Genomic DNA, 26,240 nt, shown 5'->3' with positions numbered 1-26,240 from the left:
TTTAATGGGCAAATCAAGGAGTCTAACACCTGGTTGTGAAGTAATCAATTATCCTCAATGGCTTAAGGAAGCAGGGGAAGTACCTAGGACCTAGGAATTTACACCTTATCTTATGAACCTTTTTAAAGAAGAAATTAATCTTGTCAAACTAATCTTGGGTCACAAAGTCTTACCAGGCTGCAGGAAGGCACATTTTACAAACACACACTGGGGATGGGGTGGGAGTTCGGGGTTATTGTTTGTCCTTCATTCTCTAAGAAGACCATGACATCAGGAAGGTGATGCCATGAGGGAGGGCTGTGCAAAGTCACCAGTCTTACTTTCTCCTCTGGAGCCATCTGGGTCCAATGGCCAGATACAGATCTGTATGATTGGAGATCGCCCTGGACGCAGTGGGAGACCTTGGCCTTTTTTAAGTGAAGGTCTCTAACAGGGCAATGCCCATTCAGTGAGTAATGCTAGATAAGAAAAGAGGTAGAGAATGGCTTTTTTTAACTAGTCAAAAAAAGAAAAAAAATCATTCTGGGAGGTGAAGACTCAGGGTTTCTTGGGGTGAAGCACTCATTTATCTTTCAATAGAGAATAAGCAAATATGTGCACATAATTGTTTAACCTTTTTGGGGGATGGAACAGTTAGTATAATTATTTTTGTATTATTCCTTGCATAGCCACACACAACTGAATGCCTAATGATTACTTTTTAATGATGATAAAGTCTCTATATTGTAGAGGGTACTATCGATAAAATTGTTGTTTTCTGTGTGTAATACTAAAGTTACTAAGGGGGTCTTTCAGGTCTAAAGTGAACTGAGGACAAGAGAGTAGAGATAAATAGGAAATAGAGGGTTTCTGCTTTTTTTCCTATTGTCAAGGGAAAGGGCATTTTGGTCAAAAGGTTTAAAACAGAATTCAAACGTTTTCTTAATCATAATAATTACTTGGACTGTTTTCTCGACTAACTTTTGCCAGTATCAAATGAGTAATTTTTTTCCCCTTCTTTATCTTGTCTAGAGGGAAAGGTGGCAAAACATCATGCCCAAATCTTCAATCTCCCAAAGGAAAAAAGAGTGTCAACGTGCAGAGCGAACCCCTAATAATACTTTTGAGAATACACCCCTTTCTGGATCAGGAAAGAAAACCCAGGTTTCTGGGACCAAGGTTTTCACACCTCCACAGCTTTGAGCTTTGTTCTGCTGCTTTTGCTGCAGTGCCTGCACTTGGGCAACATGCAGCGTCATGGAGAGCGGCACTTTTTGTACCCTGGCCGTCTGACTTCATCTAGGCAGGGGCTGGGAGAAGCAATAATTGCACCAGAGAATGTGGAGCTGGAAAAGGCTTTAAGGGACCCTTTTCTCTTACAGGGGCCTGGAGGGAGGTGAGTGACTTGTCCAAGGTCACAGGGCCATAAACAGCAGAGCCCCGACTCCAATCCAGATTCTAACGTCCACATTCAGAGCTGTTTCTCTATTTCTCATGAACTTCCCCAGGCTGGGCGTGGGGGAAGGGAAGTGCGGACAAGTTTTACGTGACACTGCACTGCAGAGTGTGCACAATGCAAATCCGCACCTACTGTGTGCCAGGCTCTACGGAAGGATGGGAAGAAGGAAAGAAAAAGAAAAGGAAGGAAGGAAGAAAAGAAAAAGGGAGGAGAGAAAGGAACGTAGGGGTGGAGGAAGGGGAGAAAAAACAGTCCAGTGCTTGGCCTCAGACACCAGCCAGCCGCCGCCCAGGGAGATTCAGAGACTTGCCTGGAGTCACACAGCCCCAGGGCTCGGGGCGCAGCGGGGAGCCCGGGTCGGGGCGCAGCAGGGAGCCCGGCGGGGAGCCCGGGTCGGGGCCCAGGGCGCAGCGGCAGGCCGCCACTGAGCCTCCTCCGAGGCTCCCCTCGCACCTCGCTGGATCGCCATTGTGGCCGGGGCGGGGAAGGGGGCGGGTCCTCACCGACCCGGCCTCGCTTATGGAGCAGGGGCCAATCAGAGCGAAGGCTTCCGGCTTCCTCGTACTCTCCGACCTGGGCCCCCACGGGGTTTTTTTTTTTTCCCTAGGGACGGGCTATTGGCGCGCACGGCCCCTTTAAAGGCAAGGACTGAACCCAGGGGCCGGGGGGAGCTGGGGGAGGGGCAAGGAGAGAGCTCGGGACCGTAGCGGGGGCGGGGAGCAGGGATCGGAGGCGCGCGAGGCCCGGAGCCAGACGGAGCGACGGATTCTAAGGAAGCGGAAATGCGTCACAGGGGGAGGCGCTGGTTGTGTTGAAAGGGTCATGTGACCAGGGAGCCACCAAAGAACTGTGGCTAAAGGAAAGGGAAAGGGAAGTGTTGTTGGGGGGCGGGGGGTGGGGCCGCTCCCGGTTTCTGGGGGAGGGTTGGGGGGGGCAGGGGGAGGGTTGGATGCAGGGGAGCAAGCCTCCTGCTGCTGAAGAGCTAGAGCCGTAGACTCCGAGAGCAGGTGAATATTTGCTTCCCTCCCACTCCTCCCCATCCCACCCCCCCCTCCAGTCTGTTCGTTCTCTCCTCCCCCTCCCCCCCTCGCTCCTGGCAACTGCCTCCCGCCCCCGCCCCGAGCGCGCGGCCCCGCGGGAGCCCGGGATCGCCCGAAGCTCGCGCCCCCTCCCCAGCCCGCGGGAGCGCGCGGGGAGGCTCCGGGAGGAGCGGCCGGCCGTGCGAGTGGGTGGGGTTGTGGGGGGGGCGGGGTGGGTGGAAGCGCGCGGCCTCCGTCTGGCGGCTCCTCCTGGGAGTCGGTCCCTCGGTTCGCTTCGGGACGCGCCGGGGCTTCACCCCACTTCCTCAAAGCCAAAGGCGGGGGGGGGGGGGGCCTGTTTGTCCCTCCGCCCTCCCCAGGCAGATCCGCCTCCTCGCCTTCTCGTGCTTCTGTGCACCGAGTCCGGGCCCTGGGTCCGAGCCCAGCTGCCGGTGACCTTGAGCAGTGGGGATGGGCCCGCGGCCTCCGTGGCCCCCTGCCGCGGGCCCCTGCCCCTCCCGGCGTGCCCCCTGCATCCCCGCTGCGGAGGCACAGTGTGCAAACTCGGGCGGCTGCGTTCTCTTCCCGCGAAACTTGGGGGAGAAGTTCGGGCTTGATTGATGTAGGATGCGGCTTGGAAGGAGTTTAGTGAGCTCCCCCTGGTACGGGAATCTTCTGAACAGAGGGTGGAATAGGCGGCAAGTGTAAGGAAGACGCTCCGGTGCCTTGTCCGACCACCTGATGCGCCCTAAATCAGTCCCCCCCCCCCCCCCCCGGCTCTATTCTTAATTCAGGTGGGGGGGCTTTCTCAAAAAGGAAGGCGGCTTCCAGGCGTAGTGGGGAAACCCCTCTATGGGCTGTCCATCGGGCACTCCCTTTGTGAACTGAAGGCACATGGAAAACCAAGCCTCAGTTACCTCTGGATTGCTTCATTTGGAAGTCTCTTCCTACTCTAAATCCTATGATTCCTAAAATTGTTGGCTGTCTGCTTAGTATCTTGCAGATGATGTTAATTTTGAGATGTGTCATAACGCATTATGTCATTATAATTAATTGTTGGTTTTTAATACGGCTAATTTCTGATTCTATTTATGGATTAATTGTAAAATTTGGTGTTTAGTCATTCTCTGTTGATCGGAATTAAGACAAAACAAACCACCCTAATGTTTATTCTGTTGCTGAAGTTCGCGATGCTGTCTGTGCTGTAACTTTTTTTTTCAGTATGCTATCTTGGCGATTTTTTTTTTTTTTAGGTCTAGCTTTTGGCTATGGCGGCTGCTACGATAGTTCATGATACATCTGAAGCAGTTGAACTTTGTAGTTTATATGGATTATACCTCAAGCCAATTACAAAAATGACAATTAGTGTGGCACTTCCACAATTGAAGCAACCTGGAAAATCCATTTCTAATTGGGAAGTGATGGAAAGATTGAAAGGAATGGTCCAGAGTCATCAATTTTCCACTCTTCGAATTTCTAAAAGCACTATGGATTTCATCCGATTTGAAGGAGAAGTTGAAAATAAAAGTTTGGTTAAATCTTTTCTTGCATGTCTCGATGGCAAAACAATAAAGCTTAGTGGTTTCTCAGATATTTTAAAAGTTCGGGCTGCCGAGTTTAAAATAGATTTCCCAACTCGGCATGACTGGGACTCCTTTTTCCGTGATGCAAAAGATATGAATGAGACTCTGCCAGGAGAGAGACCAGACACAATTCATTTGGAAGGACTACCTTGTAAATGGTTTGCATTGAAAGAATCTGGTTCAGAAAAGCCAAATGAAGAAGTTCTTATTAAGGTATTTGAGACATTTGGAGAAATACGGAATGTAGACATCCCGATGTTGGACCCTTATAGAGAAGAAATGACTGGCAGAAACTTTCATACTTTTAGTTTTGGTGGACATTTGAATTTTGAAGCTTATGTTCAATATAAAGAGTACGTTGGCTTTATCAAAGCTATGAATGCCTTGCGTGGTATGAAACTAATGTATAAAGGCGAAGATGGCAAAGCAGTAGCTTGCAATATAAAGGTGAGAAACAGCAATATTTTTACTCATAGTTTTCCATAATTTTTACTACTTAGAAAATATTCAAATACAAGATGGCCAGTCTATAGCCTTGATTTCAGACTTACAAAAAGATATTTGTAGAGAAATTATGGAATTGGTATGTATCACCTAAAATTTGGAATGTTCCTATAATAGTATTTCCTTATCCTTCAAATAGTTATGGAAATTATATTTATTGGAGTGGATGAATAATGGCATCAGGCCATATTTATTTTCACAACCCGTAGCAGTTTCTTCTCAAGTAGGCTATCTAAACTAATAAAACAAAGTTTTAAAATAGTTCATATTTTGACTACCACTGAATGTTTCATGGTATTGCCCAGTGATCAGTGAAATCAAGATTTGAACCCAGATCCTGACTCCAAAACGAGCACAGTTTTTATTGCACCATGGCAGAAAAAAAGATTTTTAAAAAATATTTTATTGGAAACTGGGAAAACTAACTTGGTTGTTGATGGTGTTCTTCAGTGGTGTGTGACACTTCTTGACCCCATCTTGGGGTTTCCTTGGAAAAGATACTGGAGGGGTTTGCTATTTCCTTCTCTAGCTCATTTTACAGATGATGAAACTGAGGCAAACAGGGTTGAATGACTTGTCCAGTAAGTCTATGAGACCACTCCTGATTGGAGGCCTGGTGCTCTGTCCATTGTGTCACCTAGCTGTTTTAGTAAAATCCTAAATAAATCCACATTCTTTGTTAGATTTTCAGTTCATTGAATTGACTGTTTGAAATAAATGGGCCTTCAGTCATTGTAGTTCTTTTATTTCATGCTGTACATGAATTATATAGAGGTACAGTTATGTTTTAAAGAATGGATTTCCATAATTAAAAATTAGGCACTTTGCTACTTTTATTTTTTCTGATTTTTTGGAAAGGTTTCTTTTGACTCAACTAAACATCTTAGTGATGCCTCAATTAAAAAAAGGCAACTTGAAAGGCAGAAGCTTCAGGAACTTGAACAGCAAAGGGAAGAACAGAAACGTAAAGAAAAAGAAGCTGAAGAAAGGCAAAAAGAAGAGGAAAGGTAAGTGTGCATTTCCATCATATTTCCTCCTTGTACTTTGAATTTGCCATTAACTAGAACCTCACCTTGATTTCTGTGAGTGGCCACAGGAATGCTTTTTTTCACTCTTTGAACTCACCATATTCTTTTCCCTTGTACTGCACAGAACTGACACCCAATCCTGGCCCCACTGCCATTCCAACTTGCAAGCCTGGATCCCTGGTGATTTATACCAGAAGGAGACTTAGTGGCCATGTTGTTTCTGCAGTGCTTACAAAGTGATTTGCTTAAAAAAACAAACAAACCCCAAATCCCTTGTTAAATAGGGTGAGCGGAAGATAATTTCTTCAAGTGTACCTAGTTGGAGCTAGGAATGCCTTTCTCCCATAATAAAACAGTTAAGTTCGATTAGGTTATGAGTTAATTAGGCTTTTATGGGCTGGCTTGGGAACTTATCTGCCTATTTAGAACATTGTGTCTATGGGAAAATATTTTTTGAGATCCAAACATAATATCTGGTTTATAAGCCCACCAACCCATGTGACTCCCACTTGAAATTACTTTGTATATATTTGTGTACTTGTGTCCTTCCCAGTAGAATATAATCTCCTTAATTGCAGGGATTGTAAGTTTTCGTTGTATCCCTATTGTTTCATATAAAGGAGACATTGTTCATAATATTTGTTGAAGTGAATTGAATCAAACCTGTTTGCGAGTTAGAAATTGACTGCCTATACCCCTTTAATACTTGTTCCCCCTAGCGATTTGAAACAGGTCAGAACATCGATGTAAATGTGATCTTTTCCCACTGGATTCAGATTAGATAGCTAATACTAAATTTTGGCCCTGTAAAAATTTTGAATTGTTATATTTTTATCATTTATTTGTACAATGGAAAAAATATAATAATCTGGCAATTTTATACTTTACTTTTAGGTTGACTCTTTATCCACAGATTGTAATAGAGAATTGAAACAATTGTGGAAATGACACAAAATTGAAGATTGACAAAAACAAAACACTTCAATCTTTTAAAGTCACATTTTATTTTATTTTTTCATTTAACAAATATTTTCTTTCTCCTGCTTCCTTTTGATGGAGGAGAATTAACTTGTCACAGTTATGCATAGTGAAACAAAGCAAATTCCAACATTGACCACCTCCAAAAAAAATGTCTCAATAAGCACTCTGAGGCCATCACCTCTTTGTCAAGAAGTGAATTTTATTTGCTTCTTTTTTTGGCATTGATTGGAAAGTCTTTCAGATTTGTCTTTACAGTGATGATGATGTGTAAACTGTTTTCCTGTTCTGCTGCACACTTCTTTCTGTATCGGTTCCTACATGGTTTCCCAGGTTTCTCTGAAACTTCCCTTCGTCATTTCTTATGTAGCACACTATTCCATTATGTTCATATTCCATCATTTGTTTAACGGGATGGGCAGCACATTAGTTGCTAGTTCTTTGTCACCACAACAAGAGTTGTTATCAACGCTTTTGGACACACGGATCTTTTTTCTCTTTCTTTAATTTCTTTGGAGTATAGGCCTAGTACTGGTTTGCTCGATCAGAGTAACTGTGGATAGTTTAGTTACTTCTGGTTATAGTTCCAGATTGTTTTTGCAGAATGCCTGGATCAATTCCTATTTCGTCAAACAGTTCATTAATTTGCCTGTTTTCCTGCTCTCCCTCCAACATTTTTCATTTTCATGTTTTGTCAACTTTCCCAGTCTGATAGGTGTGTGAGGTAGAACCTCAGAGTTACTTTAATTTTCATTTTTCTAATTATTAGTGATTTGGAGCGTTTTTTTATATAGATGTTGATAGCTTTTATTTCATTTTCTGAAAACTGATTTTTATAATCCAATGAGGTCAGGGGAAAATACAGACCGTGTTATTACAAAAAACAAGGAAGAAAAACATCAATAACTACCTACCTACCTGTATGCTTACTTATCCTGTCTCTACAAAAGTTTTATGAAAATAATCTCCACATATATCAAAGGGTATTTTTGATGAAGTTATGGTAAGGAAATAGGGCAATTTTCACAAACATTCTGTAGCAGACAATATCTTTGATAGTTACACAAGACTGAAAAGAACAGAGGATACAAGATCCCCTGACCTCCATAAGAGTTTATTGTCTTTCTCTTTTTCAGATGTTGTGAGAATTGATTCCTTACTGCCACCAAAATTAATTTGGTTTCAGCATGAATCTCCTCTGTAGATGATTGTGTCTAGTTTAGTGTCTCTTTTCTTCTTTATTTTATTTAGTATAGTTTCTATTTCCTTGTACAGCATATTGAGGATTGTTATATTAGAGTCCAGCAATGCTGCCTATCTGAACATGACAGTAAAGCAAACTTGTAAAGAAAAATTAAACTTAATTAACCAGTGTCATACATATGTAGGCACTTTCAAGGGCTTTAGAATTTCTACAAGTTTCCACCTGCCATCTCATCTTCCTATAACTTAGTCTTTTTTGTCCAAAGTAATAACATTTATGATAAATAATAATCTTTTCAATTTTATTGTTTAATGTGGCTTGGTGGTTATTGATATTCTTTTTTTACAATAATATTAGAGATTTTCTTCCATACCCTTTATTATTTTCAGATACCTTGAAGATTTCTTAGTGTCCTGACATATTTTGTGTGTGTGTGTGTGTGTGTACACATACATACTTGACCTAGTCTAACTACTTTTCTCACCTTTTTTTTCTTCAGTTCCATTTCTGCTTCCTCTATAAGCATATCTGGGACTCTGTTGTTAAAAGCAATGGTGATACCATTCTTCATAGTGAAAAGTTTGCTACAAATATTTTTCAGCTTTCATCATTAAATACTCTTAGGTGATATTGCTTAGTTGTGTCTTTTGCCAAGCTTACTTTCTCTCTCTGGTTTTTACTTCCACTGATTCTTCCAGCTTTATTCAGAGATTATTTTCATAAAGTTACACCATCTTTTTCTATAAGATTTTACAAATGAGTTTATATTCTAAACTTGTATTGCCTGTACCTTCCACTTGTCCCTTCTTGGACAGTAGGCTAGTATTTACCCAGTAAGATGATTTTTAGTCTTCTCACTGTTGATCATAGATTTAGAGTTCAGGATTTTAGGGGTCATCTAGTCCTACTCTTTCATTTTGCAAATGAGGAAAGAGAACCAGAGAGGTTAAGTGATTAGCTTGACATGAAACAGCTAATAAATGGTAGATCCACATTTGGAACCATTGTCCTCTTCCCCCTCCATTGTGCCATATTTGATTTCAAGTCATTTGAACTTCTGTATGAGAATATTGTAACTGGCATCTATGCCAAATCAATTGATTTCCCATTTTTGAATTTTATTAAGGCTTTAAATAGGTTACTGGTTGGAGTTTTTAAATTTTAGTCTATATCTTTTTCTCATTTTAATTTTTCTAGTTTTGATCTTTGTTTAAAAAAGTCTGACTTGTTCGTTCACAAGTTAGTTCTTTAAAATGTAATGTTTCATTTTCTTGTTATGTTATTCTTTGCCAGTTACTTCTGATTCTTTTCTTGAAGATAACATTTATGGTATGTAGTATGACAAAGAGGTATGAGACCCATTTATAATCTACAGATCTTTCTGAGTATAATCTCCTGAGCCTTAAAACTTTTTTCCTATCTTGTTGACTGCTCTGACCTTTGCTTATTTTGAAGTAACCATATATCAAAGTATATATTGATTTGATTTGGAATGTCCGAGATTTTCTTTACTTTTTGTATACTTTATGCACATATGTTGATTCATGAGTTGTGGTTTTTTCTTAGTTGTCTTTTTGCAAATACTTATCATGAATATGACAACGTGAGATAACTAAGTAGCCCATAAAATGATGCATCATGTTGCCTTTAGACATACAATAATACCAACCATGCCAAATATTTCATTGATTTTTCAAGGAGATTCTGTGAGTCATCCTTCCATTTACCTGACTTTTTCCCCTTAGGTTTTATTTATACTAATAATATCAAAATTAATATAATTCAATTCCTCCAGTTGAATGTCTACTCCTTGGTCATTTCACAAGGCTTACACATTTATAACACCAACAATATAGTTAATGGTTTAAAAACTGTGTAATTTTTTTTACCATTCTTGTCCCTTTTTCCCACCTTTATGCTACCATCATTGCAGAGGAGGAAGGGAACCTCACAGAGCAGAAGGTCATTTTCTATTTTCTTTTGTTTATTTGCTGCTGTCACCAAAGTGTTGTCATCATTAAGGAACCAGTTTGCTGGTGATAAAGCTCTCTGTGCTCAGGCTGGTTCTTAGGAGACATAATCCACTGTTGGGAACATACAACTTTCCCACCTGTGCACAGTTCTTATGAGAATAATTTGCACATGCATCAAGGGTATTCTTTTTTTAGAAAGAAATAGGTTGATAGGCAAAACATAAAGAATATAAATACTTGTTGTAAGTTATGTTTTGGTGAATGTGTGTATAAAAATTTAATAGAGAAAAAAGAAAAACCAAAAAGGTTTTTCCTAAATGTGCCCAAACTATAGGAGACTCTGTGAAAGGTAGGATAGCAATAACCTTATTGATAACCAATAACCTTTAACAAATAAAATCTCCCTGTTTTATTCTTTGCTTGATATGAACAATTTAAAGATTATTAAAGGTTTTAGCCACTCTCATGGAGGTGATGCAGTGAACAGTCCAAGTGGAGGAGGGATTTCTTATGGATGGTGCTCTTCCAGTGTTCTTGTTTGTATATAACAGTTGTGCTAACTGTATCAATCAAACCCCTTAAATGAGAGCCATGATCATTCAAAAGTTTGCCCATCTGCATAGGAAAATCTAGATGAATGAAGAGTCTGCTGTTCAGGAGATAAGGTATGTAGTTGAATGGACAGCATATACAATTTGCTCGTTGGTATATGTATCTTTTCCCCTGAAGTATTATACTCAGTTTTGCTGGGTAGGTGATTCTTGGTTTTAATCCTAGATTTTTAATCGTTTCACCTCTGGAATATCATATTCCAAGCCCTTCAGTCCCTTAGTGTAGAATTTGCTAGATCTTGTGTTAACCTGATTGTGTTTCCACAATACTCAGATTGTTTCTTTCTGACAGCTTGTAATATTTTCTCCTTGACCTGGGACACTAGAATTTGACTATGATATTCCTAGGAGTTTTCTTTTGAGGATCTTTTTCAAGAGGTGATCAGTGAATTCTTTCAATTTCTATTTTGTCCTCTCTTTCTAGAATATCAGGGCAGTTTTCCTTGAGAATTTCTTGAAGGATGATTTCTAGGCTCTTTTTTTGATTGTGGCTTTTAGGTAATCCAGTAATCTTTAAATTATCTCTCCTGGATCTATTTTCTAGGTCAGTGGTTTTTCCAGTGAGATGTTTCTCATTACCTTCTATTTTTTTCATTTGTTTGGATCTGTCTTATAGTATCTTGATTTCTCATAAAGTTATTAGCTTCCATTTGCTCCAGTCTAATTTGGAAGGAGTTATTCTCTTCAGTGAATTTTTGAAATTCCTTTCTCATCTGGCAGATGTGGCTTTTTAAGGCCTTCTTCTCCTCGTTGGCTTTTTGGGCCTCTTTTGCCATTTGAGTTCATCTATTTTCTTCACTGGTTTTTGGGATCTCCTTTAGCAGGCTGTTGACTTGCTTTTCATGATTTTCTTGCATTATTCTCATTTCTCTTCCCAGTTGTTCCTCCACTTCTACTTGATTTTCAAAATCCTTCTCAGGCTCTTCTATGGCCTGTAGCCAGTTCATATTTTTCTTGGAAGCTTTTGATGTAGGAGTTTTGCCTTTGTTGACTTTTTCTGGTTCCATGTTTTATCTTTTTTGTCCCCCAAAAAGGATTCTATGGTCTGTTTGCACTTCCTCTGCTTGCTCATCCTGCCAGCCAATTACTTTTGAGCTCTTTGCCACGGTAGAACTCTGCTTTCAGAGTGGAGAGAATTATGTCCCAGATTGTTGGGGTTTTCAGAAATGTTGTCAGAGGTCTGAGGAGGGGGCCCTCTCTGCATCCACCACAAGCTCTGGCACACTGGCCACATACCTCAGGACCACCACCCAAGACAGAGACCCAGACTCAAGCAGGTCAAAGTAAGAGCTATTACCTTCTGAATGGTTGCTTCATCCCCCTATGATCTGCAGTCCAGGAGCTCTGGAGGCAGCCATGTGGCAGCAGCTGCAGCTGCCACGCCTCCGTCACTTCTCACCCCTGGGGCAGGGGCCTGACTGGGTTCTTCCATCACCTAGTTCTAACAGAGTTCCCCACTGACCTTTTACTTTCTCTTTGTTGTTTATGGGTTGAGAAATCTGGAAACTACCACAGCTGCTGGTGATTCACTCTCCTGAAGTAGGCTCTGGCTGGTCAGGGCTGCCCCTGGGGGTACACATCTCACACAGGACTGCACCTGACTCCCAGCTCAGCGAGATAGACCCTTCCTGCCGGGCTGCCTTGAGCGGGACATTTGTTTCTCTTTGTCACTTTGTGGGTTCTGTAGCTCTAAAATTTGTTTAGAGTCATGTTTTATGGTATTGGAGGTGATTGGAGGGGGAACTCACACCAAGTTCCTGCCTCTACTCCACCATCTTGGCTCTGCCCCCTAAGAGAAAGATTTTAGAAGTTACAAGTACCATTTTCTTCACATGTAGCAATGTGAACAGTTTAACCTTATTGAGGCCCTTATGATTTCTCTCTACTCTTTAACATTTTTTTTTGCTTCTCTTGAGTCTTATATTTCAAAGTCAGATACTCTATTCAGCTCCGAATCTTTTTTTTTTTCCCAATCTGCAGTACTTGAAAGTTTTCTTGGGTAGGTGATTCTTGATTATAATCCTAGCTCTTTTGCAGTCCCGAATATGATATTCCAAGTTCTTTGATTCTTTAATGTAGAAGCTGCTAAGTCTTGTGTTAGTCTGGCTCCACAATATTTTAATTGTTTCTTTTTGACTGCTTGCATTATTTTCTCCTTGAGCTTGTAGTTCTAGAATTTATCTGTAATATTCCTGGGAGTTTTCATTTTGGGATCTCTTTCAGGAGGTCATTGTGGATTCTTTCAATTTCTATTTAACCCTCTGGTTCTAGAATATCAGAGTAGTTTTCCTTGATAATTTTTTTTTCCCCAAATGCTTTATTAACTTTTGGTTTACATCATTCATTTGTGCCAGATTTTGAATTACAAATTTCCTTCCCGTTTTTCCCTTACCCACCACCCCAAAATAGTGGTCCCACAGGATATTCCCTCCTCCAATCTGCTCTCTCCCATATCTTCTCTCATACCCCTTTCAACTTTTCCAGTAGGGCACGGTGGATCTCTATGCTCCAGTACCTGTATATCTTATTTTCCAATTACATGTAAAGTAGTATTAATAATATATATTTTTAAACATTTGATTTTAAAACTTTGAATTCCAGATTCATTCCCTTCCTCCCTTGTCACCCACCTTTACTGGGAAGATAAGAAATTCAGTATAGGTTGAACATGTGTAGCTATGCAAAACATTACCATAGTAGATATATTGTAAAAGACTGACTATAATTCCCTCCCTCCTATCCCACCTCCCACTTGTTCCATTCTCTACTTTGATCCTGTCCCTTTTCAAAAGTAGGTGCTTCCAACTTCCCCCCCCCAGCCTACCCTCCCTTCCATCATCCCCCCTCTCATCCCCTTCCCCCCTACTCTCCTGTAGGGTGAGATACCGTATTTAGTGTGTGTGTCATTCCCTCCCTGAGCCAAATTCAATGAGAATAAGTTAAGGCCAATTCCCTTTTGCCTTCCTGTTCTTCCCCTCCATTGTAACCATTTTCCCATGCCTCTTCTGTATGAGATAGTTTACCCCATTCTGTGTCTCCCCATCTCCTCTCATTGTATTCTTCTCTCACCTCTTAATTTCACCTTTTAAGTATCATTCCTTCCTATTAAATTAGTCCTGTGCCCTCTATCTATGTATACCTGTAAACATATATACACACATTCACATATGTATTCATACGCCCATATACCCTTCTATATAGACATATATACAGATATATGTATATATATTTCTATTCCCTTCAACTATTTTCATACTGAGAAAAGCTTCATCAGTTACAATTATCATTTTTCCATGTAGGAATGTAAATAGTTCAGCTTTGATCAGTGGCTTATGATTTCTTTTCCCTGTTTACCTTCTCATGCTTCTCTTGCTTCTTGTATCTGAATGTCAAATTTTCTATTCAACTCAGGTTTTTTCATCAAGAATGCTTGAAAGTCCTCTATTCCACTGATTGACCATAGGTTCCCCTGAAACATGATACTCAGTTTTGCTGGGGTAGGTGATTCTTGGTTTTAATCCCAACCTCTTTGACCTCTGGAATATCATATTCTAGGCCCTTCAATCCCTTAGTGTAGAAGCTGCCAGATCCTGTGTTAATCCTGATTGTGTTTCCACAATATTCAAATTGTTTCTTCCTGGCTGCTTGTAATATTCTCTCCTTGATCTGGGAATTCCAGAACCTGGCTATAATATTCCTAGGAGTTTTCTTTTTGGGATCTTTTTCAGGAGGTGATGGGTGGATTCTTTCAACCTCTATTTTGCCCTCTGATGTTTTAGAATCAGGGCAGTTTTCCTTGAGAATTTCTCGGAGGATGATTTCTAGGTTCTTTCTTTGATCATGGCTTTCAGGTAGTCCATTAATTTTTAAATTAGCTCACCTGAATCTATTTTCCAGGTCAGTGGTTTTTCCCATGAGATATTTCACATTGCCTTCTATTCTTTCATTTGTTTGGATCTGTTTAACAGCATCTTGATTTCTCAAAAAGTCATTAGGTTCCATTTGCTCCAATCTAATTCTGAAGGAATAATTCTCCTCAGTGAGATTTTGAGATTCTTTTTCCATCTGGCAAATTCGGCTTTTTAAGGCATTCTTCTCCTCATTGCCTTTTTGAGCCTCTTTTGCCATTTGAGTCAGTCTGTTTTTTAAGGTGTTATTTTCCTCAGGCTGTTGACTCTCATTTCATAATTTTCTTGCATCGTTCTCATTTCTCTTCCCAATTTTTCCCCTACTTCTCTTATCTGCTTCTTAAGGTCCTCTATGGCTTGTAACCAGCTCCTGTTTTTCTTTGATGCTTTTGGTACAGGAGTTCTGATTTCACTGTCTTCCTCTTGTTCCATGCTTTGCTCCTTTTTGTCCCCAAAATAGGAGTCTAATGTTGGAATCTTCTGTCTGCTTTGTTTCCTTTGCCTGGTCATGTTGCCCCTCAGTCACTTGACCCTTGGGCTTTTTGCCACAGTAGGACTCAGCCACCAGACAGGGGAGCTTCATCCCAACTGCTGGGGTTTTCTCAGCTGCTGAGGGTATTAGTTGGGTGCCCTCTCTGAGGTCTCTACACACTCTGGCAAGCTGGTCGCACACCCCAGGACCTTCACCCTAGACCACAATCCAGATCCAAGCTGATTAAAGCGAGAGCGATTACCCGTCAGACTGGTCTCTTGGTCTCCCTGCACTCTGCAGGCCAGTAGCTGAAGCTGCCATGTGGTCTGCGGTGCCTTAGTGGATTCTCGCCCTGGGGGCAAAGGCCAACTACACTCCCAACCACTGGATCCCAAAGTCCACACTGCACTGACCTCTCACTTTGTTCTTCACATCTGTGTGTTGACAATTCTGGAAACCACCACCACATCTGCTGGTCAGGCTGCCCTGTGGCTAAGACCTCCAGCTTGCCTGGGGCTGGGCTCCGCTCCCAGATTCCTGTGCCGGTCCCCTGCTGGTGTGTCCTCAGCAGGAGGTTAGCTTCTCTGTGTCATTGTGTGGATTCTCTAGCTCCAAAGTTTGTTCAGAGTCCCCTTTTACATGAATTGGGGGAGGTGGAAGCCGGAGCCCTGAGGAAGTCCTGTTTCAACTCCACCCCTCTTGATAATTTCTTGATAGATGATGTCTAGGCGTTTTTTTTTTTTTTTTTTTTGTCATGGCTTTCAGGTGGTCGAATAATTCTTAAATTATCTCTCCTCAACCTATTTTCCAGCTCAGTTGTTTTTCCGGTGAGATGTTTCACATTTTCTTCAATTTTTTTTATTCTGTTGCTTTTGTTTTATTGTTTCTTAATATCTCATAGAGTCATTAACTTCCACTTGCCCGATTCTAATTTTTAACTTTTTTCTTCAGTGAGCTTTTTGTACCTCCTTTTTCATTTGGCCAATAAAGAGTTCTTTTCTTCATTGAATTTTTGTACCTCTTTTTCCATTTGGTCAGTTCAACTTTTTTTGGGAAGGAGCTTGCTGCTGTTGTTTTTGATTTTTTAAATACACACACACACACATATATAATATATATAAATAATTTCTTCAAATTACATGTTAAAATAATTTTTTAGCTTTTTTTTCCCAGTGTTTTGAGTTCCAAATTCTTCCCTTTCCTCTTTCTCCTCTCTCCAAGATGGAAAGAAATAAGGTATAGTTTATACATGTGCAATCATGTAAAACGTTTCCACTTTAGAAATTTTTTATAAGACTAAAATTTAAAAAAAATAAAAGAAAGAAAGTGAAAAATAGTATGCTTCAGTCTGTATTCCGACAACATCACTTCTTTATCTGAAGTCAGATAATATGCTTTATCTTGAGTCCTTTGGGATTGATTGTCTTGGATCATTGTATTGCTGAGAAGACCTAAGTTAGTCACAGTTCTTCATGGTGCAATATTGTTACTGTGTACAGTGTTCTCCTGCTTTGTCTCAGTTCACTTTGTATCAGGTCATGTAAGTCTTTACAGGTTTTTCTAAAATTATCCTATTTGTCATTTCTTGTTAGTACACTAATATTCCATCACAATCATAGACCACAGATTTTTTAGCCATTCCCCAATTTGGTGGGGCACCCCTTTGATTTCCAGTTTTTAGCCACCACAAAAAGAGCTGCTATCAATACTTTTTGTACAAATAGGTCTTTTTCCCTTTTTTTCTTTCTTGGATGTATTAACCCAGTGGTATTGCTGGATTAAACAGGATGCACAGTTTTATGGTCCTTTGGGCATAGTTCCAAATTGTTCTCCAGAATGGTTGGATCAGCTCACGGCTCCACCACTAGTGCATTAGTGCCCTAATTATCTCACATCCCCTCAAACATCCATCATTTTCCTTTTTTGTCCTTTTAGCCAGTCTGATGGGTGGTGGCTCAGTGCTGTTTTAATTTACATTTCTGTAATTAAAAAAAAAGGTTTTGCACTAACAAAAACATTGCAGTTCTGTTTTTTAAGGTACTTTTCTATTCGGTGAATTTTTGTATATATTTTTCCATTTGGCCAATTCTGCTTTCAAGGCATTCTTCTCTTCGTTGGATTTTTATGCCTCTTTACCACATTTGGCCTATTCTATTTTTTAAGGTATTGTTTTTTTCATTATTTTTTTTGCCTCCTTTACCAAGTTGTTGACTCTTTTTTCATGATTTTCTTGCATCACTCTCATTTCTCTTCCCTATTTTTTCCCTACCTGTTTAACTTGATTTTTAAAAACCTTTTTGAGCTCCTCCATGGCCTGAGCCCAATTCATATTTTTCTTTGAGGCTTTAGGTGTAGGAGTTTGGACTTTGTTGTCTTCTTCTGACTTTGTGTTTTGATCTTTCCTGTCACCATAGTAATTTTCTATAGTCAGGATCTTTTTTGCTGTTTGCTCATTTTCCCAGCCTATTTCTTGCCTTTTACCTCTATGCTAAGGATAGGGCTCTGCTTTCAGAGTGGAGAAGACAACTGTCACAAACTTCAGGGTTTTTGTGCAGCTGTTTTCAGGGGTAATTCTGGGAACTTGTACGTTTTTGGTGCTTCCAAAGTGGTATGATCTAGAGAGAGATGTATTTACTATTCTCCTGTACTGTGCACTGGTGATTGCTGAAGGTTGGGATAGCTGTGGTAATTTCTTAAAATGAGAAAGCCATGAAGTTTGCTGCATTGACTCTTCCTTTCATGAAAGATTTCACAGGTGCTCTTTTCAACCCCCAGAACTGTGACCAGGGTCCTTGCTCCCCTGAGGCTGCAAGCTCTGGTGTGCTAGTTAGTTCTCTTCCTTGCCCTGGAACTGACTCAGGACTGCAACCCAAGTTCAAATATGGGCAATGCAGCAGGATCTTGCCCCTTGTGCTAGCAGAGAGACCCCTGTAATCTCCTTATGACCAGTTGTTTGACCTCCTTACTCTTTGTGGGTTAGGAGGTCCACAAACTGCCACAGATGCCACTGATTCAGTCAACCCCAGGCCTTCAGCTGGTTTGCTGGGGCTTGGCCTGTACTGTACTGCATTCCATTCTCACCTTGGTGCAGTAGACCTTTCCTGTTGACCTAAGTTGTCTTCAGCTGGAACATTGTTTCACTTGCCCTTTTGTGGCTTCTGCTGATCTAGAATTTGTTTGGAAGGCTTTTGGGGAGAGCTTAGGTGAGTCCTTGCCTCCTCTCCGCTATCCTGGCTTTGCCTCTCCATAAGTATAGTTACAAGTAAATGTTTCATATTCCAAAATGAAGCCATCCTACGAAGGTTTGGTTATCCAGCTTCTTCAGTTCCACTGCTTAGCTCTTTCCTTGTTCCTCATTCAATGCTAGATATGAACCTCATGTCAGATAGAATCAGTATCAAGCAGAGTTTTTGAAAGGAGAGTTCTTGTAAGCCAAAACAAATTACTCAGTGATATTTCCCCTAGATATTTATCTCTATAGAGTCAGTTAACCAGAATTTTCAACTAGTCTGTGAACTAATTTAGTTCAGCTAATTTAGGCATCATAAACAGAACCTTGTGTTCAAGAAAGGATAAAAAATAAGGCACAATCCCACTCATGATATAAGATAGATCATGATAATTGCGTATAAGTACAGGCATACCTAGGAGATATTGTAGGTTCAGTTCCACACCACTATGATAAAATGACTGTCAATATGTATAAAAGTTAGGTTCATACAGTATACTGTAGTCTGTTTAACGTGTGAAATAGCATTATACCTAAAAAAAATGTATATACCTTAATTTAACATACTTTATTGCTAAAAAATGCTAACCATCATCTGAGCTTTGAGTGAGTTGAATCTTTTTGCTGGTGGAGGGTCTTGCCTTGATGTTAATGGCTGCTGACTGATCAGAGTGGTGGTTGCTGAAGGTTGCAGTGGCTGTGATATTTTCTTAAAATAAGACAGCAATGAAGTTTGCTGCATCAATTGACCCTTCCTTTCATGAAAGATTTCTCTGTAGCATGTGATGCTGTTTCAAAATTGGAGTCAATCCTCTCAAACCCGGCCACTTGCTTTATCAACTAAGTCAATGTAACATTCAGTATATTTCAGTATTCAGCATTGTTATGTCTTAGAGAGGCCGAAGGAGAGGCACAAAGATGGGGGAACAGTTGGTCAGTGAAGCAGTTAAAACACATACAACATTTATTGATGCCTGTCTTTTACGTGTGCGATTCATGGAGCCCCCAAAACATTTACATTAGTAACATTAAAGATCCCTGATCACAGATCACCACGAGACATTAAATAATAACGCAAAGGTTTGAAATGTAAGAATTGCCAAAATATGACACAGAGACATGATGTGAACACATAATGTTGGGAAAATCCACAAACCTTCAGTTTGTTTAAAAAAAAAAGTATTATCTGTAAAGCATAGTAAAGTGTGATAAGATGAGGTATTCCTGTGTAAAGTGCTCTTCAGGGTCTGAGAATATATATTTGTGTATGTCTGATTTCTCTAGTTCCACAAGATAAGGACATTTGAGAACGAAACTGATATCTTAATAGATAATAAAAACAACAGGTTTTCTAAAAAGGGGAAGGAAATAAGCAATTTATATAGCTCCAAATATGTGCCAGAGACTGTGCTGATATTTTACAAATATCTCATTTGATTCTCACAGCCTTGCAAAGTAGGTGCTTATCATCCCCATTTTACAGTTGAGAAGACTGAGGCAAGCTGAAGTTTAAGTGACTTGTTCAGGGTCACATATCTAATAAAGGTCTGGGGTCAGATTTGAACTCAGGACTTATGGCTCCCTGCATAGTGCTCTGTCCACTATACCACCAGATGCCTCATTATTCTAGTATATTACTTTTGGCTATAATATCTACAGTATGTAGTTTAAAATTTTAGTTATTCCCAGGATAAGAATTTATACTCTGTTGGGACCAGGAATCTCTGTAAACCAGTACTGAAAGCATGTCCTTGAATTGTAGGGAAAATCTGTATCACTAGTTCAAAGCATGTATTTTCATTTTCATTTTTAAAAAGTGTATTGATCTGAAAACTATCATCATACATAAACATCATAGTAAAAAGAGAATCTTAAATAGTCTAATTAAACATAAAACATCCTAACAGTTTAGTGTGATAGTATGACTAAGGAAACAGCAACCCAGAGGTTAGTTATTTTATGTTGCACTTCTTTCTTCTGCCTTTTTTCTCATAAGAAGCTGACAGTGGTGACATGATCAGAAGAAAGAGTATTTGGAGGAAAGAAGAAGAAAATTACCTAGATAAATATACACATGAATAATGAAAATTGTTAGTTTTATGATTGGATTGTATTCAAAGTTTTTTTTCCCCATATGAAGGAATTCACTGTAATCTCACCATTTGTTGTTGCTTAGTTGTTTTTCAGTCATATCTAACTGTTTGTGACCCCATTTGGGATTTTCTTGACAATTGGTTTGCCGCTAATCTTACAGATGAAGACACAGAAGCAACAGGGTAAAGTGCCTTGATCAAGGTCACTTAGCTAGTAAGTGACTGAGGCCTGGTTTGAACTCAGAAGGATAAAGCTTTTTGACTCTAGACCTGGCACTTTATTTACTGTGCCACCTACCTGCCCACTTTTTTTTTTAATATAAAGGCTTTATACTCTGTTGATATGGGTCTTCAACACGATTTGTTTTATTTGTTTTTCCTTCCAAAATACAGTGTAAATCTCTTGTAAGTTTTACTTTATGGTAAATCCTATCTTCATCAGCTCTTACTCTGTTGCGGTCAGCTTTGTTGATTCTAGACTAGAGTTTTGGAAATGCTGTCAATGAACGGATGTGTTAGGTAGTTAATGCTTAATAAGAATATGGAGGAGGGAGAATGGTGGATGATATCAGGCTGTTTTTTCTGAGATCTCACTTATAAAATGCTTAGGCTTCAGAGTGGTATTTTGTATTTGCTTTCATCTACATAGCTAAGTTTTCCTTATTCTTAGCCCTAATTTTCCTAGGCTGTTGGCCAAACTGGATGTGCTTGCTTCCTTGGAACCCTCTTATGACATTTATCATATTTTGCATTATGGATAGTTATTTGCATACTTGTTATTCAGTATCCTGTAATGGAAAATAGCATCAGACTTTTGTGGTCAGAAGACCTAGATTTGAATCCTTTCTTTCCCATTTATCTATGTGCACTTGAATGAGGATTTCATCTCATTTTGTTACTTCATTTGTCAAATGGAGATAATTTATGCTTTACCTAGCTCATAGGGGTATGAAGAATAAAATGAGATAGTGCTTAGGAAAGTATTTTGTAAGTTTTATGTTATAAAAAGTACTATTGAAAGGTACTTGAGATCATGTATGTCTTACTCATCTCATCAAGTGTCTAGCATTGTGCTTTAAGTCATTGCAGGTACTTGATAAGTATTTGTTGAATGTGATTAGGGTTACCAAGTAACATTTAAGTGTTTTAGGAGACTTTGAGTAAGCAAATAATCTCTATAATGAAACCTCAGAATTTTAAAAATGTCATTTTATGGAAATATTTCAAGTAATTCTCCTTAATACCAAAGTTATTGTTATTTTTATATACTCATACCTCAGAATTACTCCTTTTTAGTGATTTAATGGAATAATTCATATAGTCATTATTCTTTAATATTTATTCAGAGAGACTTTTTTTTGGAGAGGGGAAGGTAGGGCAGTTGTGGTTAAGTGACTTGCCCAAGGTCACACAGCAAGTTTTGTGTTAGGTGTCTGAGGCCGGATTTGAACTCGGGTCCTCCTGACTCCAGGACTCTATTCACTTTACCATCTAGCTGCTCCTAATTTTTTTTTTGGGGGGGGGGGCAGACTATCAGTAGCTCCAGTCAAAAGTCTTTCATGTTTATCTCCTTATCGACAAATTGTATGAGTAAGCACATTTGTGAACACTTTAGTAATCACACTTAATTTAAGCTCATTGGTTGGAATTCAGTAGAAGAAAGAATAGTCTTAATCAGTTGTAGCAAACTCAGATAGTAAAGAATCCTTGTGTGCCCTGTATTGACTTAGAAAAACAAATTATCTACCATTTATTGTTTTTAAAATTTATTTTGTTAAATTTTCCTAATTATATTTTAATCTAGTTTGAGCCATTTAAGAGTTGCATTTGACACTTCTGATCTTAATTGCTACACTGAAAAGCTCATACCATTGTTCTTGTCATTGTTGGTTGTTTTGTTTTTTTTTTTCGGGGGCAGGGGGCATGGATTACTTTAGTGCCATTCACTGAGTCAGGAACCAAACACCACCAGTTGACACAGAAACTCAGTTGTCATTTTGCCTTTGGAGAAGGGTAGGTAATGGAGTTTGGATTCATGCATATTATTATTTTATTTATATTATTTTAACTTTATTATTTTATTTTAACTGCCATATTTCACCACAGGCTCAGACTAAGGCCTGGTGTGTAATGGCAAAGGATTTAAGACATCAGATGATAAAGATAAAAGTGCCATGGCTGGAATGGATGATGGCAATTAAGACAATGTGCTGCACTTTGTCACACTTGTCAACATTCTCAATTTTTGAATAAGAGGGTATATAATAGAGCAGTTTTGTCCTTGAAAAGGAATAATAAGAGTTTCTGCCTTGATGCTGCAAATGTACCTTATCTCTGGGTAATATTATTGTTGCAGGGTACATTTTGTAAACATATGGACAGTTTTCAGATTCTGAAATTTCATGATTACTATATTGTATACTATATAATACTATGTTATATTATACTGTTATGTACTATATATGCTATATTATGTACTATATAATAGATTATATTATATACTATGGTATATAATATACTAAAGGAAAATAGATTTGACAGAAGTATCAGTCTGGCACTGTAGGATACTTTTGATATTTTTTTAACAGAACATTTGATTTATTTTACTTAGAAAACAGAAAGAATTAGAGGAGTTGGAAAGAGAAAGAAAACGAGAAGAGAAGCTACGTAAGAGAGAACAAAAACAAAAAGACCGTGAAGTCCGTCGAAATCAGAAAAAACTAGAGAAGATACAAGCAGAAGAGCAGAAAAAATTACAAGAGAAGATAAAATTAGAGGAGAGAAAATTACTGTTGGCCCAAAGAAATCTTCAGTCAATAAGATTAATTGCAGAACTGCTAAGTAGAGCAAAGGTAATATTATGTTGAACTTTCTGTGACCCCATTAAGTGCTCCTCTCACCAACTGCCCTTTTGGTTTTCAATACTTTTTTTCAGTTTGTCTGTAATGCAGCGATAATGCAGCTGGACTGCAGCATTTGCTTTTCTGTTTTGTTTCCTGCTACTTCAGCCATGGTTTTAAGGAAATTAACAAATGTAATCAGCTGTGGATAAGAAGCCATTGGAATAGATTCATTCTCACTAGTAAAGAGGAAATGACCAAAAAAAATGAGCAGATCTATTTCTGTGGATCTTAACACTTAGTATTCATCTGATTGATAGTGTATTTTGGTTGATAAAGTTTGCATTTTTTTTTTATCACAATAATTCTCAGTAGCACTGAGAGTAGTTTTTAAGATAAGGAATCCAAAGTCATGTACCCAAAGATACATAGCACAGGCAGAAGACCTGGGTAATAGAATTTAGTTCTCATTGCCAGATAGGTTTGGAAATGAGATGTGGTACTGACAATAGTTAGTGATTTTTCAATATTAGAAACTTAGAATCTTATAGTTGAAAGCAGCCTAAGAGAGTAATTACAGTGTATCCTTGATAGCACGAAACTCTAGGCTGAGTAAATTATAGAATCTTCTTAAATATTTTTGTACATGAAGATAATTTACATTCCTTCCCCTCCATTTCAACCTTTTCTAACATTTAGGAAATTTTCACTTCCTTTGTTTCAGTCTGTTGCACATTTTGTTAATGATTTAAAAAATGTCTTTCAGGAAAAGATTTCTTTTTTTTTTTTTTTTTAAAGCAGTCGGGGTTAAGTAACTTGCTCAAGGTTTCACAGCCAGTTATTTCTGGGTGTGGTGCTGAGCATCTGAGCCCGGATTTGATCCAGGTCATCCCGACACTGGAGCCAGTGCTCTTACTCGCTGTGCTTGGGCCGCCCCCAAGAAGATTTCTTTAAATTCAGGAAGTTGAGATAGTGAAGAAAGCTTTGTATTCCAATGCCTTTATAATATTAGCTTCCCATTTTTATAAACTTTTTTACCCTGGTGAATGTTTATTACATTACAAGCTTAATCTCTTGTGGTGGTACATAGTTTGGGAAGATTTAGATACAGAAGTAATTACTTTTGTAAGCTACTAAAAGTAATTATTAAGTAATATTCTCGTAGTTTGAAAACACTGACACTTCAGGAGGGACAGAAGGAATCTTTTAGGTGTTAGTGTAGTGCTAATATTAACTCAGGAGAATCCATAACCATTTCTGTTTATGACATTGTGCGCTGGGCCAACATTTGTTAAAAATCAGTTACAGGCCATTGAATAAATTTTGTTCTTCAAAATACATCTCTACAAATATCATCTGAACACTAGGTTCTAAAATAATTTTTGTCTTCTAATTTAGTTTCTTCTTCCCTTTATTATGTTCAGGCAGTAAAATTACTAGAGCATGAACAGAAGGAAGAAAAAATCCGCCTTCAACAACTTGAGGAGAGAAGACGACTTCAGGAGGCTGAACTCAGACGGGTGGAGGAGGAAAAAGAGCGAGCTCTGGGACTCCAGAGGAAAGAGAAAGAACTGAGGGAGAGGCTATTAAATATTTTATTGAGCAAGAAAATAGATGAGACCCAGCAGAACAAGGAAGAAGCAGCGGCTTCTCATTCTGCCCTGTTACAGCCTGTTATAGATATTATACAGTCGGTGTCTTCAAGCTGTGTCACTTCTACCTCCTTGCATTCCCTCGTGGGTCAGCCAGCTCAGATCTGTCAAAGAGAAATGCTATCAAATCAGGAGATTAATTTTAATTCCAAAAATGTGAATGGAAACTTAAGTGAAGAAGCTCAGTGCAAAGAAAGTAAGAAACTTAACTGTGTTACAAGTGAAAGCTGTACAGAAAAAAACTGTTCGGGTGTGCTCTCTTGTATTCCTCCCAATAATCAACAACAAAAGGGCACATCTAATTGTGACCAGAACATATCCAAAAAAGATTCATCTTCTGAACAAGACAAATGTAATAGAGAACCAAGTAAGGGAAAAAGTCGGTCCAGCAGAGACAGAAGTCCTGAGGAGAGACATAAAAGGGAGAGGAGCAAGCACAGAAGGGACACAAGTAAAGAGGATGAAAGACAAAGAAAAGAAAGGCGACTTCATAGAAGACACTCTTACAAAGATTACAGCCCTCACCGCAGAAGTGTGAGCCCAGATAGATCTCGGTACCGGAGGTCCTACAGCAGAGACAGATACAGTAGAAGGGAGAGAAGCCGGGATAGAAGAAGCGTGGGCAGGAAGCGCAGCCGACGAGGGAGGTCCCGGTCCCTGAGCAAGCACAGGAGTACGTGGAGCAGGTAGTGAAGGACTCTGCCTTTTTAAGGCCCACCCAGAAGATAGACTGGGACCAGCAAGAGGTCCTGGAGTTCATGGCTTCTTGACCACCTTAAGAAAACTGAGTCTCTGCTTAGTGAATGTAAAGTGAACTCCTTTGTGAAAGGAAACGCAATTACATTGGACATTTATTTTCTTTTTTTAAGATTGCATAATTATTTGTGCTTCAGTTTCAACTGTGTTGGTAATTTGTTTTTCATTAGCTCTCCTTTTTCCTTTGAAATATTTTGATCTAATAGCTTTAATGTCACCAATCTTCTTTTAATTAGGAGAAATGTATAGACTGACAGTTTAAGAATTCCAGGCCTACTACATAAATGTATGCAAAATTCTTGACTAAAAATCCTTTATGTGCTCAATGAAGTCAACATGTACTGCAGAAAAAGGGCAAATTTAATTGAACTTGAGATGAGCTGCCAAATGTTAAGTGTTACAAACAACCACAAAAACTTATAGGACATTTAAAAGAAAAAAAGAACTTGCTAGTTTGATATTATTTTATATTTAACTGATTCAGAAACATGGAGGTAGTGGTGGAAAGATGTGGGAACAAAATGATCATGGCACAGTGAGCCATATATGAAATATAGGTAGAATTCCTTTAAAATTGAAAATGCAAATGCACTATACTTTTTAAAGATTCCGGTAAGGGGGAGTGTGAGACAAAGTGGGACATGCTCCGTTACTTCTGAAACATTGACTTTTTACAAATTAAATAATTGAGAGTAAAAAGTTGGTTAAAAGCTTTTGTTTCTAGTACAAATTAGTGTGTGCGTGGTTTTTTTAAGAAGCTGTTTTGCTAAATTATTTTTACTTGCAATGTTTCAAACAGATTCAAGGCTGCAAATTTGTTAAATTTTATAATCTTTTGCTTCTCAAGATGAAGCTCAGGAATACTTTAAAGTAGTTGTAACCTTTGGGTTATAAAAGGTTGTGTTTATTCCAGTTTGCATTTTTATGGTGAAATAAAAGCCTTTTCCAGTGA

At 39.1% G+C, this 26,240-nt stretch overlaps 1 protein-coding gene across 3 annotated transcripts; it reads left to right on the top strand.

Annotated features, from left to right (window-relative positions):
• Positions 1-1,955: 1,955 nt before the first annotated feature.
• Positions 1,956-26,240, top strand: AKAP17A (A-kinase anchoring protein 17A). Of its 3 annotated transcripts, none has more exons than XM_069072884.1 (5): positions 1,956-2,079; positions 3,711-4,487; positions 5,403-5,551; positions 22,652-22,892; positions 24,305-26,240. In XM_069072884.1, the coding sequence occupies exons 2-5, from the start codon at positions 3,726-3,728 to the stop codon at positions 25,220-25,222; spliced, it is 2,070 nt and encodes a 689-aa protein (XP_068928985.1). In that variant the 5' UTR covers positions 1,956-2,079; positions 3,711-3,725; the 3' UTR covers positions 25,223-26,240. The 3 variants fall into 3 exon arrangements, with proteins under 3 accessions (XP_068928985.1, XP_068928983.1, XP_068928984.1); XM_069072882.1 differs by lacking the exon at positions 1,956-2,079 and adding an exon at positions 2,312-2,445; XM_069072883.1 differs by lacking the exon at positions 1,956-2,079 and adding an exon at positions 2,830-3,119.

Source organism: Petaurus breviceps, unplaced genomic scaffold, assembly GCF_028583685.1.
Source record: "Petaurus breviceps papuanus isolate PSGF00001 unplaced genomic scaffold, PetGlider_PUasm1.0 90849, whole genome shotgun sequence".
NCBI lineage: Eukaryota > Metazoa > Chordata > Mammalia > Diprotodontia > Petauridae > Petaurus > Petaurus breviceps.
Note: the sequence above shows the minus strand (reverse complement) of the source record. Positions and strands in the feature narration are given on the sequence as shown.

Excerpts from the sequence above, each read along its gene's own strand:
- AKAP17A (XM_069072884.1), top strand. The coding sequence starts at position 3,726 with ATGGCGGCTGCTACGATAGTTCATGATACATCTGAAGCAGTTGAACTT. Across the intron at positions 4,488-5,402 it reads CAGTAGCTTGCAATATAAAG|GTTTCTTTTGACTCAACTAA; the intron begins GTGAGAAACAGC and ends TTTTTTGGAAAG. Across the intron at positions 22,893-24,304 it reads AACTGCTAAGTAGAGCAAAG|GCAGTAAAATTACTAGAGCA; the intron begins GTAATATTATGT and ends TATTATGTTCAG.